This window comes from Chlamydotis macqueenii, chromosome 12, assembly GCF_036417535.1.
Source record: "Chlamydotis macqueenii isolate bChlMac1 chromosome 12, bChlMac1.mat, whole genome shotgun sequence".
Classification (NCBI taxonomy): Eukaryota; Metazoa; Chordata; class Aves; order Otidiformes; family Otididae; genus Chlamydotis; species Chlamydotis macqueenii.
Genome location: NC_141567.1, coordinates 182828 through 195024, shown reverse-complemented (window position 1 = coordinate 195024; position 12197 = coordinate 182828). Strand labels below are relative to the sequence as shown.

The 12197-nt window shown below is 43.0% G+C and overlaps 1 protein-coding gene across 7 annotated transcripts in view; it reads left to right on the top strand.

Annotated features, from left to right (window-relative positions):
* The window catches only part of TP53BP1 (tumor protein p53 binding protein 1), a 36066-nt gene that overhangs the window by 20401 nt on the left and 3468 nt on the right, over positions 1-12197 (top strand). For 6 of the 7 annotated variants that reach the window (XM_086757221.1, XM_086757220.1, XM_086757217.1 and 3 more), the window contains 12 exons: positions 1522-1641; positions 2278-2514; positions 3021-3075; positions 4238-4330; positions 5472-5973; positions 6969-7121; positions 8452-8744; positions 9079-9255; positions 9499-9920; positions 10051-10242; positions 10747-10950; positions 11516-11728. In XM_086757221.1, the coding sequence (XP_086613347.1) occupies positions 1522-1641; positions 2278-2514; positions 3021-3075; positions 4238-4330; positions 5472-5973; positions 6969-7121; positions 8452-8744; positions 9079-9255; positions 9499-9920; positions 10051-10242; positions 10747-10950; positions 11516-11728 (2661 nt within the window). The remainder of the gene's footprint in view (positions 1-1521; positions 1642-2277; positions 2515-3020; positions 3076-4237; positions 4331-5471; positions 5974-6968; positions 7122-8451; positions 8745-9078; positions 9256-9498; positions 9921-10050; positions 10243-10746; positions 10951-11515; positions 11729-12197) is intronic. The other variant, XM_086757219.1, reaches the window with a different exon arrangement.

The following is a 12197-nucleotide window of genomic DNA, read 5'->3' as shown; positions in this document are numbered from 1 at the left end:
TATCTGAATATCCAGTGGTGGCTTTTGAGTTTGTGTAACTTGAATTTGTGTTCTCGTGGCCTTAACTAACAATTTTCCAATACTGTCTAGTTTTGGTTTTGTTTTTTTTTTTTTTTATACATACTTCTTTAAAATCCAGGAATTACTTGTGACTTGCGTTACTTGACTAGTATCTTGAATGAAATCCAGAGAACAAATACAGTTTTAGGAAAAAGGAAAAGGAAGGATAGTGACAAAGATCATGATGAAAACCAATTTCGTCTCAGTGTGGGGAGAAAAGAGTTATTTTGTTAAGTACTTAGAATCATAGAAGCACAGAATGGTTTGGATTGGAAGGCACCTTAAATATCACCCAGTTCCAGTCCCCCTGCCTTGGGCAGAGACACCTTCCACCAGACCAGGTTGCTCAGAGCTCCATCCAGCCTGGCCTTGAACACTTCCGGGGATGGGGCATTCACAGCTTCTCTGGGCAACCTGTGCCAGTGCCTCACCACCCTCATGGTAAAGAATTTCTTCCTTGTATCTAATCTAAATCTCCCTTCTTTCAGTTTAGAGCCATTACCCCTTGTCCTGTCACTACATGCCCTTGTAGAAAGTTGCTCTCCAACTTTCTTGTACTTTATGCAATTTGGAAAGAATGCAGCCTGCAGATTACTGTTATATGATGTTGAAGGTTTGCAAATAAATGGCATGGGGTGAGGCAGAAGGAGTGAGCATTTTACTAGGTTTTAAATGTATTTTACCTGTTAAATCCTGCGAGATCCACACATGGTAAATCCACCAAGGTGTGGTTTCCCTGATGGGGTAGGCTACCTCAGCCAATAGACCCTGCAGACCCTTTATACTGGAGACTGCACAAGAAGAGACAGAAGTACTGGAGAAGACAGGAGGATGGGGCCAGGCCTTCTGGTGGCAGCCTGCAGCTGGTTTTGAAACTGCAGTATCTGTTATTTCTCTTAAAGCTTACTTTCCAGGCAAGTTTCTGCCATCATCATCTAACCCTTGACTGATGCTTCTAATTGTTCAAGCTTATAAGTGGCTATCTGAAGTGTATCAGCTGATCTTTTATCCAAGGCTGTTTGATGATAAAGCATCATTCTGTGTAAGTTTCAGGTTATTAATTCAAGCAACACATAGCTCTTCCAATTCACTTCTGTCCTAACCTTCATTTCTGTTTCTGGCCTCAACTCCCTTTTCTGTGGAAAATCCCAAGCATTTCTGAAGCAAAAAGTTCTGTTTATGTCATGATATTTAGTCTCACTTTTATCCAGCACCTGGGAACAGCTGCATCGAGTTGACCACAGGCAAGACTTTCACCAAGAGAGATTTTCCACACAAAATGTGAGGAAGATTGGTTAGAGCAGCTGTCCTGAAGCCAATAACTCTTCAGGAAGGTTTTGTACAGGACAGCACCAAGGTTATGCTTTTCCCCATTTCCGCAGCATAGTGAACCTGCGCTTTTGGTATGTGAACCATAGTAGTCCCCTGAAATTACTAATCCTGGTGCACTCTGTCTTTTAGGAACCTCATTTCATTTTACTTTGCCGAGGGAGGGTGATGTCGTTCAGCCCTTGACCAGCATAACACCACCTCTTATTGGCCAGCTTAAAATGGGACCCAGGAGACACAGCACACCAATTGGTGAGTTTGACCCAAATGACTCTGTTCTGCATTGAAAGCCTGTTTGGAAGGTTTTGATTCTTGATGCAGGATCTGATGGGATAACTCAAATCTACCTTGGCAAAAAACCCTGCTGTTCTATGGGGAGGGCTTATCCCTCATCCACACTTTCCTTCTTACGTTCTCTCCTCGGTCTCTAGTGAAGATGTTTGCTCCCTGAGTATGAGATGGCATGGAATGTGTCTTCCTTGCACTCATTGTGTTCCTGCATACAGCTCCATTAACGAATGCAAAAGGCCCCTCTGAGCAGTGAAAGAGCTTAGACTAAAAGAAAATTGTTCCCAGTGTTCGTCATCTTTTAGCAGGACTTTCTCTGCTAGGTTCGCAAAACAACACCTGGCATTTGCTGGATGAAAGGAGGTGTGTATTTCTGCTTGAGTGATAGTAAAGTATTCTGATTGCAAGCTAAGGATGATACCTGTGCTACAGAACTTCCGTGCTTCAGAACTCTAGATAGGAATTTCCACTACTGCAGTATTGCTAATAATGCATGCAGTGAAGCATCTTTGGAACAGAACCGGGACCTGAACCCCAGCAGTGTGAATGACAAGTAGCTACTTTTTGGTTTACTACTTTTTTTTATTTTCCTATTTTCAGTGGATGATAGTTGCCCGGACAGTACTATAGCAACTAGTGATGTTACAGCAGAGGGCACAATGGGAACCAACAATGTCACTGTGGAAAGTGCAATGGTGTCAGCAGATGTGTCAGAAGTGTGCGGGAAAGGAGATTCAAATGTGATTCCGGAGGCAGAGGCAAAACTCTCTCTGCGAATGAACCTTGTTACCCCTGTGAATGATGGGAGCGAAGAGTCTCTGCCATTCAGCTTGGAAAGTAAGAGGATGAAACCTTGGAACATACAGGTCCTACTAGGTCTCAGCCCGAACTTAAAACCTCTTTGTGGCATACCCCAAGACATTCTCCGAGTCTCTGTAATTTTTCCTCATTTTTCTTTTTGGGCAGTGTCACTGAAATTTGTTTCTCTGTTTCTGCAATGCTGTGAGCAAAGAAGGAGTGAGAGGAGAGGCTTCTGTTGTGAGGAAAGGAGATTCCAGCAGATTGAAAATTGTGGTGTATAGGAGAGGAATTAGAGTTTGATCGTACTGGGAGGGAAAAGATTTTGAAAGTATAATCTGGACAAAAAGTTTGACAGTATTTTAATCAAAACAGTGACATTCAGTCTAATAGTTTAAGACTTGTACAAACTCAGGTCTGTGATGAGAAGTTTGGCAGGGAGGCCTGGGCACCTTTTGTCCAGTGTTACTCAACGTCTCTCTTCGCTGAGTGCGGGGGCTGGGAGGAGGTAACAGAAATCATCCGTCCCATCCTTCTTGTTTCAGAGCCTACAGCCAGTGACAGGAAAGATGGATCCTCTGCTGCCAGGGCTGCTAGCAGGTAACTGGGCTTGTTGCTGTGTAGAGTTAATACAAAGGTTTGGGTAGATCCTTTTTCTACTTGTTACCAGCAGCAGGGGAAAAAAAAATGAGACACAGAGGCAGGGAACACTTTTAGTAGTAGCCACGACATTAACTCTTCAGCTCTTGCAGCAGGTTTTAAGCACACAGGCAAGGTGGGTTGCTCACCTGCTCTTTCAGTACAGGCTTTGTGCTTTCTAGTAACATCAACGTTTTGCTGCCTTCTGATTGTAGGCAAAGGACAAATTCATGTCTTGTGAAGTCTGGAATGCAAGTCTGCCCAGTCCACCTCCTTAAATTTCAAATACATGGTTTTCTGCTTTGTTTTCTTATTGTGCAATTTTCTGCAAAGAGTCCCTGAGGAGTTCTGAAGGAGAATTCTCTTTTTGATATGAAGCTGACAGAAGGATAACAGATCACCAATATACTGAAATCACAGTTTAACATGTTGACCAAAACATAAGTTACTGCCGTGGTATTTTGATTTGCATGTATTTCTCTTATCTCACATTTATATGCCTAACATTGCTTGATTTTAGCTTTTGGGGAGTAGGGTTTGTAAGTACTAATAAAAATCAGGATCAGAAGATAGTGACCTGTAGTCATCTGAGTGAAGTATAACGGTTTGAAGTGGTGAGAAAGCTTTGAAGTAAACTCATTATCTCTTGTCACAGGGCTGCATGCCTCAGTGCTGAGGATGAGTGGCAGTCATTCCTCAGTGGCTGAGGATGGGTTGCCTTTGTAGGTATAGGTTGAAGCTGATCTCTCTGAGTCATTCCCAATATTTTTGTGATGTTGTGAAGATCCTGAGAAGTAAGCCAAAAATGGTGTAACTGTGTCCCCTGGTGGGTACCAGGTGTAGTAGATGGTGAAACTCCTGATGGGGCTGCAGTTTTCCACACTACATTTTTTGAAATTCTTACATTGCTCTTGGGTGTTAGGGTGTCTGCAGAAATGCTTATGCCATGGCAGCTTGTTTCTTGACCTTTGAGCCATCTCACTCGTTCTGTGGCTGTACAGGTCAACAAACTCAATACCAGTTGTTGCTTTCCTAAGGGGCTAGAGAACTCTTGTTTTGCTGTATGAGATTTTCTCACTCCCTGATGCTTTTTTGTTTGTTTGTTTTAAATCTGCACTGCTAGCTCCCAGAAAACATCATCTGTGTTTAGTCGTGTCTGTGAAGTTCGTCGAGAGGATGAGGTCAGAGGTCATGGTCTTTCCACTTCTCCGTTTAGGTAACTCCTCACAGTCTTTGCCTGCCAGTCCTGGTTGGATTTGTATGCAAATGTGTATTTTCTACATCAAAGAAATTGCACTAAGTCATTGTCTTTGGGTGACTTAGAAGGTTGGGAACAACGGGGTAAGTATAATAAGTACTGTATGTTTGTATCTCATATGGTAATCAGACTTATCTTTTTGACTGAGCAGTGACATGATTCCAGCTGGCTAATAACAATTCAGTAAAATCTGGGGCTTGAGAGAACTGAGATCATACTTGCAGCTTTCTCCTGTTCCAAGATCTTCTGACCTATTGTGTTTGTTATTGTTTCTGCTATTGTCTCCCTTCCAAGTCCATCGATTTTTGCTGTCTCTGATTGCTTTGATAAGGACTGTACTGCTGCATATGTTATGGTGATAAGAGTGCTGTCTGGATGACCAGGTGGAGAAATCTGCTTCTTAAGTGTTTTTCATTCTATCTTTTGATGGAGTAGTGAGGTCTTGGGTCTATGGAGAAAGAGTAACCTGTATTTCAAGAGCATTGAACAGTTATTATAATAAAGACCCTAATGACTAGGGAGGTCCAGTGCTGGGGCGGTGTACAGACAGAACGGAAGACAGTCACTCCTCAAAGTCCTCAAGTACACGAGGGAAGCCAAGCGTATACTTCTAGTAAGGCTCAGTGTACAGTCCCATGTAGTACCTGATAACACTTTTAAAAGGGCAGACAAATTCTAATGAAAACATTAGACAGAATTTGTTTGTGGCTATGTCTCTTCTTGCTAGGTATGATTACCAGTTTCAAGCCCATGAAGTGCGGAAGAAGCCTGTAGCAAGTTCAAGGTGGCATGACTTCCCGAAGCATGTTGTATAGTTAGTGCCTAATGTATGGAGCACAGATTGCTTTTTTAGTATTTGGAAGAGTGCATAGTTCTCCACAGATGTCAGACATTATTCTTGCTACCATGTGAATCACTTGAGACATGCTGTAAGGCTATTTTATAATTTGAGACTCGCCAAGTGAGTTCCCTGCAATCTTAAGAGGCAAGTGAATGACTGCCAGGCCCTTTTTTCCTAGTGCTTTCACTTGAGTGGCAGCATATTGGTTGTCTTGCTTTTTTAATCAGTAATTTTGATCTGTATATAACTGGTTTCCAGGGGGAATCTGTTCAGTTTTCCTGGCACACAAGAAGATGCTGATTTACATAAAAATGCCAGTGGCTGGCAGTACCAGCAACACGAGGCAAGTGGCAGTGGTGGACAGGTCCTAATTCCTCAGAGGATCCAGCAGGAGTGCCATCAACAGCCTTCTGGTGCAGAGGATGGGGAGTCTGTGGAGACTGGTATTGTAAGCTCTCAGACAGAAGAAGGGAGAAGAATGCAGAAGAAACCAAGTAAGGCTGTTAAAATTGAAGAAAGCCGAGAGAGGTGGGCAAACACCAAGAATAAGGGGATTCAGACTACAAGAGACTGTCTTTTTACACCAACAACTGTTACAATAGCAACACAAACGTCAAAAGAAGTCTCTAGGCAGGTGGAAGTGGGAACCAGTATGTCCGGGCAAAGACCTGGGCGACAGGATGCAAATGTCCAAACTGAGGAGAGTGGGGAAAAGCTTGTGAATGCCTCTGGAGAGGACACGGACTCTCTGCACAGTCAGGTGGGATGAAGGCTACTTGTGTTTTAATTTTACTGCTTTAGAACAGTAAAGTATCCCTCCATCCAGTAAATTCTCTAACAGTTAGGTTCTCTGTCGAAAAAAGCCAAAAGACTACTATAAAATGTTTCAAGCTTTCCTGTATCAACTGTACACAACTGCTACGGTGGCAATGCTCAGTGGGCAGCATAAGTTTGGGAAGTAAATGTCTCCATATTTGTTTTCTGGAAAAATAGGACAGGTGGGTTTTCTGGGGTGGGTTTTTTGGTTGGTTGGTTGGGTTTTTTTGGTGTTTTTTTTTGTATGTGTGTCCATATGTAGTTAACAGTGTTCAAAATTTTCACTTTTTGTTGGATGGAGATGAGATTTGCGTGAAATTTTGAATTAAGGGTTTGATGCCTTCTGTTTTGCACCAACCAACGTCTGACAACTTGTTCTGTCACTCTGTCCAACATCAATGGATAAACACATGCGGGGAGAGCTCCTCCAGAGAAATGTTCTAACAAGATGAATAACTTTGAATTAGTATTTCAGAAAGTGTTGCAGACTCAAGAAAAATCACTGCTTTGCAGTTACAGCTTGTATATTTTCTTGTGAACACAAAGACTAGAAAAATGATTTTTTCTAAACTTGAATTAAGAATAGTGAGTCCTCTGGAAAACAGGAGGTTAACAGGGCCACAAATATGCAGTGCAACATTGAGCCCACTGAGTGAAAGTGTATCAGAAGCCATGCTAAGCAAGTTTGCTGTCTCCTCCTTGGACTGCTATGATTTCCCTTCATTTACCCATCACCGAGCCAGCAAAATGTGTTCAGTTCTCCCTTGTTTAGAGTCCCTTGTGTTGTTGCGTCTAATCTGTAACAAGATGCTGAAAGGTTCCCTACCGCAATACTTGAACATGGTATGAAGAAACTGTACTGCAGAGATAGCTCTACCCAGAAATTATTTGCTTTTTGTGGTGGTCTGTTTTGTTTGTAATTTGTCTTGTTTATTACAGGGAGAGGAGGAGTTTAACCTTCTTCACCCACCCAAAGGCCAAGTTCAGCATCGCCACTTGCGCACTATTCGAGAAGTGCGCACTGTTGTTACACGTGTTATAACAGATGTTTACTACATAAATGGTGCAGAGGTGGAACGAAAGGTAGTTGAGGTAACTTCCTGTTTTCAGGGCTAAATGTAGTGATATATTGGCTGACAAATAAAATGAATTAAAATGAGAATGTGTTGTGGCTGCATAAAACATGTTTAGTGAACAGGTCGGTGTGCTGTGGTGACAACCTTTTATTCATGAGCAAACTTGTAGAGCATTTAGTGCATGGCGAAAGCTGGGTATTTGTTGCTGGTGTATTTTATGCCCATTACTGTGTTCTGAAGACACACTGACTTTTTTCCTTCCCAAAGAACTGAACAAAAGACTACGTGCATCCAACTGTTTTAAAATTCTTGGGGTTTTGTCAGAATGGAGAGATTTCAGAATGGGCAGAAATTCTATTAGTAAGCAAAAATCACTCTTGCCTGTAAAATTGATCTATGTAAGGTAGTTTAGCCTGTTTTGCAGCTCTGTGTCATTTTTTACCAGTCTTTCGAGTCCTGTGGACCAGATTCTGTAAGAAGTTCTACAAAAAAACCCCACTTAAAACCAAAAAATAAACAAGTCTGTTGATAGTACCCTTGTGTGGTATCTGTCCACTCATTACATGGAAAATCTTTAGGCAATCTCAGAAGATAGTTGACAAATGCTGATTTGATGTGCACAGTAATCATATTAACCTGCTAGCAATAAAATGCTACTGCTATTCTGCTATAAAGGTAAATTACATAAGAGTCTTGTGTTGCTACAATGAGTAATGACACAGGAGGATAAATTAGTTCTGTGCAATGCTTGTACTTTCACACCTGATACTACACACAAAATTGCTTATTGTAACATTAAAATAGAGAATTAAGTTTCTTGGAACGTGCTTACATAGGTTGTGTAATCCCAATCATATAAATATTTCCAGTTTATCTACCAACATTTGATACTGCTGTTTTGTGGATACATGTTTTTATATCCATAAAACTAATGGTTCCAAGTGACCAGCTGTCTAAAGCTGATCTTGGATTATTAGTAGCCAAAGGCTGCTGGTGTCTCATGTAGTTGTTGCACTCTCACACTCTCGAAGGGTGGAAATTATTCAGAGCCAGACTAAGGTCGGTATCGTACTGACCAAGCTCTGTCCTGTTGACTGGTTTCTTAATGTGACTTCCTCATATAGAGCAGGTACAGGTCTATAGTGAGAGACACACTGTCTCCGTCTGAGCCGTCCAGACTCAAATCTGCGTGGCTATTTTCAGTTTTATGAATGTGGTCTCAACTTATCTGTGCTTTTGCCTGGTGATTGTAGAGCTTCCGTCTAGCAAGTTTGTCACCTTTGATGAACCTTTTTTTTTTTTTTTTAATATATATATATATTTTAAATTTATTTCTTTTTCTTAAGGAAACTGAGGAGCCTGTAGTGGAGTGCCAGGAGTGTGAGACTGACACATCCGCCTCTAGAACTGCAGTGGGCTCGTCACTGACCTCGGGGGACCTTGGTGATGTCAGCTCCTTCTCATCTAAGGCCTCAAGCCTCCACCGTACATCCAGTGGAGCAAGCAGTGGTCACTCTGCCACACACAGCAGCAGCAGCAGCTCAGGGCGAGGAACTGGAATTGTCAAAGGGAAGGTGTGTGGGACAGAAACTGGAGAGTTTGCTTTACCCATTGGCAGAAGCGTCTTAGGAAAATTAAGGTATGTACAGAGACTTGGGAAAGGAAGAAGAGATATTTTGCAGAAGTTAACAGCTGGCTCAGGTGGAGTGTGAAGCAGGGTAGACCCTAAACCAAGAATTTTCTGGGAAGGATCTGGCTTGATGAACAGAAATAAGGAGATAGTCTTTGCTTTCACATCCGTTCTTCCTAAAGGAGTGGTTTGTTTCCTTGTGAGACATTGCTTTGGCCAAGCTCTTGCCAGTTTAGCAGCGATGAGGTGCCCTTCTTGATCAGTTGTGAGATCACAGAGAAAATGGGGGTGTCCTAATGAGCCAGCTTCTCTTTTCAGAATAGTTAACTCATAAATTCTCTAGCCCTAGGAAAGGAGCTGGTCAGCCAGCATCTCCGCTCAGAGTTAGCCAGACAGGAGCACTGCCTTGTGAGGAAGAGGAGGACTCTATGCCTGGTGCTCGTCAGGGTGGCAGAGCACCTGTGACACCTCGTGGGCGAGGAAGAAGAGGCCGTCCACCATCTCGAACAACGGGACCAAGGTACCCTGGAAAAAGGAGACTGTAACTTTAGTTTATTGCCAAGGAAGAGAACTGGGAGCTGCTGTCTTAAAGTGACAGAGAAAAAGGAGTACTGAATATTTCAGGAGCTAGTTTTTCGTGATAGCATGTAGCAGCTGCAAGCATCTCACCCAAGTATTCTTTGTTTAGTAACTGTTTTTCCTGACCCTTCTAGGAGTCCTTTTGTCTATTTTCCTTCTGGGACGGCTTTTCTCTTTTCTACAGAGATTTGGCTGGACTGCCAAGTGTGGAGGATCTTTCAACTACAGCATCACCTGAGGAGAAATCATTTATTCGTTCAGTTCGTCTGCCAGATGAAGGGGAGAAATCTGACGCTTCTGGCTTTTGTGCCTTACGTCGAAGTGACTCTCCAGAAATCCCATTACAAGTGGTGACTGGTCCTTCAGACTGTGCAGACTCATCCTCTGGGAGCAGCTTTGTGGGCCTCAGGGTTGTAGCAAAGTGGTCCTCAAATGGGTACTTCTATTCTGGGATGATTACCCAAGATGTTGGGGCAGGAAAGTACAAGCTGCTCTTTGATGATGGATATGAATGTGATGTGCTAGGAAAAGATATTTTACTCTGTGATCCCATCCCACTGGAGACTGAGGTGACCGCACTTTCAGAGGATGAGTACTTCAGTGCAGGTAAGGGCAATGCTTGAGCTCTGTCCTTGGGTTTTCTGAGTTGCTGAAGGCAATGGGAGTGGGTGCTTGTCCAGGAGGATGAGGGGCCTGGGTATAGTTGCTTAACAGGTGTTATTTGCTGTCTTGTCAGGGGTGGTGAAGGGACACCGGAAGGAATCTGGAGAGCTATACTATTGCATTGAAAAGGAAGGACAGAGGAAGTGGTACAAACGAATGGCTGTTATCTTGTCTCTGGAACAAGGAAATAAGCTTCGAGAGCAGTTTGGGCTAGGTCCTTATGAACCTGTCACTCCCCTGACGAAAGCAGCTGACATCAGTCTCGGTAAGGGGAGGTGCTATTGAGCTGTGGGCTGTGCTGTTCTGTATCTTTTACCTTTGAGATGTGTCTAGTTCCTGGTCTGAATTACCCATGTCTATATCTTTTTGGGTATCCAGCAATGTTTTTGTTACTTTATAATGGGGTCTTTGACATACTTCGTTTGTTTTGTGTCTTGCTCAGAGGCTGAGTGCTTTTGACTGGTTTGTGGAGAGTGGCCTGCTTCTAGGACAGTGGTGCTTGCTGTGCTCATTTTACACTTGATGAATGGCTGCTATGATACAAACTCCTCAGCAGTGCTGTGAGGAAAAGAGGCAGGGTACAGGGCTTGAGAGGAAAGATACACAAGTGAGATATCTTGTTCTGTTTGGTTGTTTGGTTGTTTTGTTGTTTTTTTTTTTTCTCCTTTCTCTGTCAGAGAGCGGTAATGTATACTTCTACATTTAGGTAGGGTGAAAGCTCGTGGAATGAGGTGAAGCCAGTGAGTAATTTCTGCATGCTCTATTACAGATAATCTTGTGGAGGGGAAGCGCAAGCGACGTGGTAACCTTGGTTCTTCCAGCACTGCCAGCAGCAGCACAACTCCCACTCGTAAAGTGCAGGAGAGTCCACGCGTCCCACCAGGCAATCTGTCTGGGAAAAGAAAACTTGTTGCTTCTGAAGATGAGAGATCCCCAGCTAAACGTGGACGCAAGTCAGCAATGATAAAGCCTGGTGAGAACCTTATTTTCTGCTCTTAAACTTGCATTCAGCTATTTTATTCCTCCCTGGTATTTCTGTAATTGATCTTTCCACTTCCCATAAGCAAAAAGTAGATGAGATTGCTTATTTGCCCTGCAGGATTTGAGACCGATTCTCCCTGGATGCATTCAGCAGCCAGAGAGATTTCTAGCATAGTCTTGAGTTATCATCACCTGCCATTATTTCAGTTCAGCCTTTTAGAAATGTTCTGTCTCCTTTCTTAACTCCTTTCTTACCTCTTTAGTCAGTCCTGAAATGCCTAGCTGTTAAAGGGACCCTTCACAGCAGTAAGTGTCGTTTCAGGATGTTGGTAGACTGGCAAACACGGTCCCTTTAGTAACTCAGGTTTTGATTTCAAAATTCTTTGCAACCAGAAGGGTAAAAGATCCCTACCTGTCCTAGTGTAATCCTAACCCAATCCTGCCTCCCTCTGTCTACTCCAGTGAAATGACTTAAGTTGAACATATCCTAAATCTTAGCCAGGGTCTTTGTGCTGAACCTGACTTTTGAGACTCATGGTACTTCTGTCTGTCTGCAGGGGCTGTGAGAGCCGGAGAGTTTGTAAGCACCTGTGACGGTGTAGATGCTGTAGATTCCCCAGTACTGGAGGACCATCATGGACCTTTGCCCCACAATAAGACCCTCTTTTTGGGCTATGCTTTTCTTCTCACCATGGCAACACCCAGTGACAAATTGGTTGATCACCAGAAGCCATCAGATGGTCCTGCAGGGAGCAGTGAGGAGGACGAAGGTGAGGCACATCTTATCCTTTGCATTTCCAGGTGGAATGCTGTGGCTTTAGGAAAAATGCTGGATGTTGTCTGATGAAGCATTTGTGTGAGTGCTTGTTTTACCCTTTTGCTCTTTAACCCTTTGCAGAAAGGACCTAAGAGTCAGTCTTTGTTTTAGAGAATTAACAGCCTGAAATGTGGTAAACTTCAATGGTGGTCACAGGGCTGTTCACCAAGTTAAGAAGTGTGTGAAAATTAGTGAGATCAGCAGTCTCAGAATAGTATAATATGAGAAGGAAGGTTTTGAGAGGTGAGGGTTAGTGCTGGGAAACATAAGACTTGAAAGCATGAATGGATTGCTCCAGTTTGCCTTTGCTAGGGTCATGTTTCATGCAATGAAACTGCAGCATGAAAAAAGTGACAGGGTTCTCACTTGGCTAGTTTAATTTTTCTCTAGATATTCTTGGGAGGAAGGCTGGAGTCCCTCCC